Source organism: Pterocles gutturalis, unplaced genomic scaffold, assembly GCF_000699245.1.
Source record: "Pterocles gutturalis isolate BGI_N339 unplaced genomic scaffold, ASM69924v1 scaffold978, whole genome shotgun sequence".
In the NCBI taxonomy this organism is placed as follows: Eukaryota; Metazoa; Chordata; class Aves; order Pterocliformes; family Pteroclidae; genus Pterocles; species Pterocles gutturalis.
In genome coordinates, this window is record NW_010120138.1 from 6,185 (window position 1) to 9,917 (window position 3,733).

The 3,733-nt window shown below is 40.5% G+C and overlaps 1 protein-coding gene across 1 annotated transcript in view; it reads right to left on the bottom strand.

Moving 5' to 3' along the window:
- Positions 1 to 966: 966 nt before the first annotated feature.
- LOC104464131 (rab GTPase-activating protein 1-like) overlaps positions 967 to 3,733 on the bottom strand; it is a gene marked incomplete at its 3' end in the record, with an annotated part of 38,087 nt that continues 35,320 nt past the window's right edge. The window contains exon 6 of the mRNA XM_010076766.1: positions 967 to 1,095. Coding sequence (XP_010075068.1) covers positions 967 to 1,095 — 129 coding nt within the window. The remainder of the gene's footprint in view (positions 1,096 to 3,733) is intronic.

The window sequence follows — 3,733 nt, forward strand, 5'->3', positions numbered from 1 at the left end:
CAGCAAGCCCCACTCTTTCACAAGATCAGAGCTTTAGCTAGTATGGAAAAAGCCTTTGCTTGATAAACTATGAAATTAAGCAGCACACAAGTAGATTAATCAATATATTGAGAGAGATACAAAAAAGATAGAGTATTAGAGGAGCATTCTTTCTGATGGGATGTTCTCAGCCCATTATGGGCCACACCAAACACACATTTCCCATCAGTGTTCCCACTCCCAGAAATAACACAAGCACTTTTTTTCAAGATCAAATGTTAAGCCCATCCATAGCTATACATATTCCAACAAACAAACAAAAAAGAAAAAATATCAGATCTTTTTAAGGACAACTTTATGAACCTCTACGGCCATTTTTAACTGCCATCCTCAAAAATTTACAGTCAGGCTCCTCTAACTTGTTATCATTCATTACAAGCCAAATATTTGTGCTCCAGACATTCAAAGAAGCCTGCCTTTTGACAGCAGGGTCTCAGGTAAGGTAGAATAAAAAAAGATATTCTGTCTTGGTAAGCTTGATATACAAACAAAACTAGATTTCTACCCCAATACAAATGTATTATACCACAGTGCTCAGCAAACGAGTATCTTCTGGTCAAAACAAATAATACCTGACCTTTGGTTGCATCATTATCATCCATGCATTTAATCGATTTAGTGTCATCACTGTTTATACATCAATTAACGAATTAGCAAGTTCTGATTATTCAGTTTGATCATGCATAGGTTTTCTCTTTTAATTATTAGCTCATACTAAAGCAAAGAGAGAAAGGCTCAGAGCTTTACCTTCTTTAAATATTGAAAGTGTGCATGCATGTGTGTGTATAACATACAAACATATGAAAAAGGTATAAACTAACGATTTCATTACTTTGCTTCCCACACGCTACTGCCATTCTTAACGTCGCACCTCACTTTTCCTGTAAAAACCCTGGGTGAATGAGAAGAAATGAAGACCATCCTTACCTTAATGTTGCAAGCTTGTTCCATCAGTCTTCTGGCGTTCTCTTCAGCTCTGTACCTCTTGGGCAACTGAACCCTGAAGAATTTTAAAGCTCCTTCAAAATCAGCTTGTAGAAGGTCCTCTTTTGAGGTCTGCGATTAAACACAGGGAACGACTGTGAATGCCGAAAAAAAGAGAACATGCAGTCATGGTCTTTTACTGGATTTGTCATTTACTGAATGTATTCCAAACCATCTATATTCATATTAGCTCAGAAACATCCTTCTTGAAATCAGCTCTCTAACCCATATTTCACAAAACAAAACAGAGGCTGAAGCATATCCAAGGAATCCCAGGCAGAGCAGCACAATCACAGGACTGTAACACGTTAATGTATTTTATCCTTCTATACCTGCAGGGTAAGAAAGGGATTCTGGCTCAGCCTGTCAAGATGTCATTCACGGAGGAGTGGAAAAAAAAAAAAAGAAAAAAAAAAGCAAACAACAAAAACCTAGGAGAATTTATAATATTTTCTAGAGAGCTTGTGCATTAGATCATTGCCGATTCTCATAATGCTGCCCTAAAAAGACAATGTATATATAGATAGATGTGGTTACAGACATGAAGAGCAGAAGCAGAAATGCATATGACTCATAAGAGGCATCAGCAAGTCAATGTGCAGAAGTCTGTGACATAATTTCTCAAAGAACACTGTGCCAGGAAATGTTTTACATGCTTCTTTCTACATCTCTCATACTCGTACCTAGCCCAGTGTGGTATCAAGCCTAACAGGTCAGAAAATGTTACACATTCAGCACTAATCCAGTTCTGCTACCCTCGGAGTAATGTGATTCACGGGGACAAATGTATTCATCTTCAGATTTACCACGAGATTCAGCAGGTAATACCAAGCCTTGGGACAGTTCCTTTAAAAGGTTCACAGAAACTCAATGTCCAGACAAGACATTTAGGACATCATCTCAAAAATGTGGATTTTGAGATCTTTAACGCAGAAGCAGTGAACAAAAATGTGTTCATGTACAGACTAGTATCACAGAGACCGGCGCTGTGTATCGCAGGATTATTACTACAAATACCTCAGGGGCAGCACAGGTACTTTCAGTTAAGGTTAATTGCTGAATTAATTGCTCAAGTACCACCACCAACATTGTCATGCATGCACCCTCCACTTTCTCATGAGTAACGCCTTTTGTCATTTTTTGTCTTGTTATACACAGCAGGTATATTAGATACACATAGTTTCAAAGTTTGATTCTTAACTATATTCTCATCCACTCAAAATCCTTCATTGTCTCCAATTTCAGACAACTTCTTTCCATAAAACACACTTGAGCCAAACACAAGAGATTTGGCTCTACACAGGGAGAACTGGGAGAAACTGTGCAGCCTTTGATACACAAGAGGTGAGGCTTGATGATATTATTTCTCTTGGGTGTTAAACTTGTTTTAAATAAATAAAATAAATATAATCACCACTACAATGCAGGGAAAATTTTACTTTTCTTTACGAATCCTCCCTACACACCCTACAAACTAGCATCACTAGTTCATTTACATGAAAATAATTATGTCTACTATGTCAAAGCCCTTCTTAAAAGTACAAATACAGCGTTTCCCAAAACAAACTGAACTGCAATATGGTGCTGCAGATACGTAACAGTAATACTCAAACCCAGTTCGACGTATTCCACGTTTCTGCTGGAAATCCTACAGCACCCTACCCAGAGAGTCTAGCAAAAATAGCCATTTACCCAAACTTTACTTGGGGGCAGGGGGAAGAAAGGTTTTTGAAGGGATTTGGAATTATGTACCAAACTTGGAACAGCAACAGAAGTTAAGGGAGTATTTTCACAGTTATCTCTGATGGTAGAGAGCATGAGCTGACACCAGAGGTGTGCCAGCCCAGCACCGATAACCACCACTGCCGTGTGGCGCAGTATCTCCTTTGATGGCCTCAATCAAGAGCCTATAAGGACAAAATCAACGCTGTGCATGTTAACCTATCACCCTGTGTATTTCTGGGATTATTTGACTCTATACCCTATTGGGCACTCCACACTAGTTGTTGCTACGTTAATCACAAATAAAGTGTGGGAAACCTCCAAATACGACTGGAGTAGCTTCAGCACGTCTCTTTCCCCACAACTGCAGCAATTTCTAAGGCAGACAATTTTCTGTCATTAAAATCCTCAGAGCTCTCTCAAGACCTAGTTGATCCCCCCTCATTCCCAGCCAAGGAAGCTGCTGGGTCATCACTGCAGGGACACAAGAAAACCTGCCTTCAGGATGCCGATGAGAAATGTGCAGCTTTACAAGCTATCACATCTGATTCTGTCCACAAAAATTTGGCAGGAAGACTATCTGGCTGGGCCTCAATCACTCAGCCCAGCTGCAGTGTTGACAGAAAGCTGATGCAGTTGGGTATCTCATGACTCAGACCCACTCAGGAATGCAGCCATGGCCAACGCATCCGTTTCCTCTTCCCAACGTCGTATTTCTCCTGGATGAGTTTTATCGAGGATAGATATGCTTTTGCCACTCTTGAGACTAGATCACCATTTTGTATCCCCCATGGGCTATATTTGGGACTACCTGCAAGCTGCAGAGCGTGGTGGGAGCAGCCCGTCAGACAGGCAGCACACGGCATCGCTGCCAAAAACCACGCTAGCAACCAAGCCCCTTCTGGGCAACGGTCAGCAGGGTAATATTGATCGAAAAGCAGTAATGGTGCAATAACCAACTTAGTTGAAAGCGATTTCTCTCTTTCCC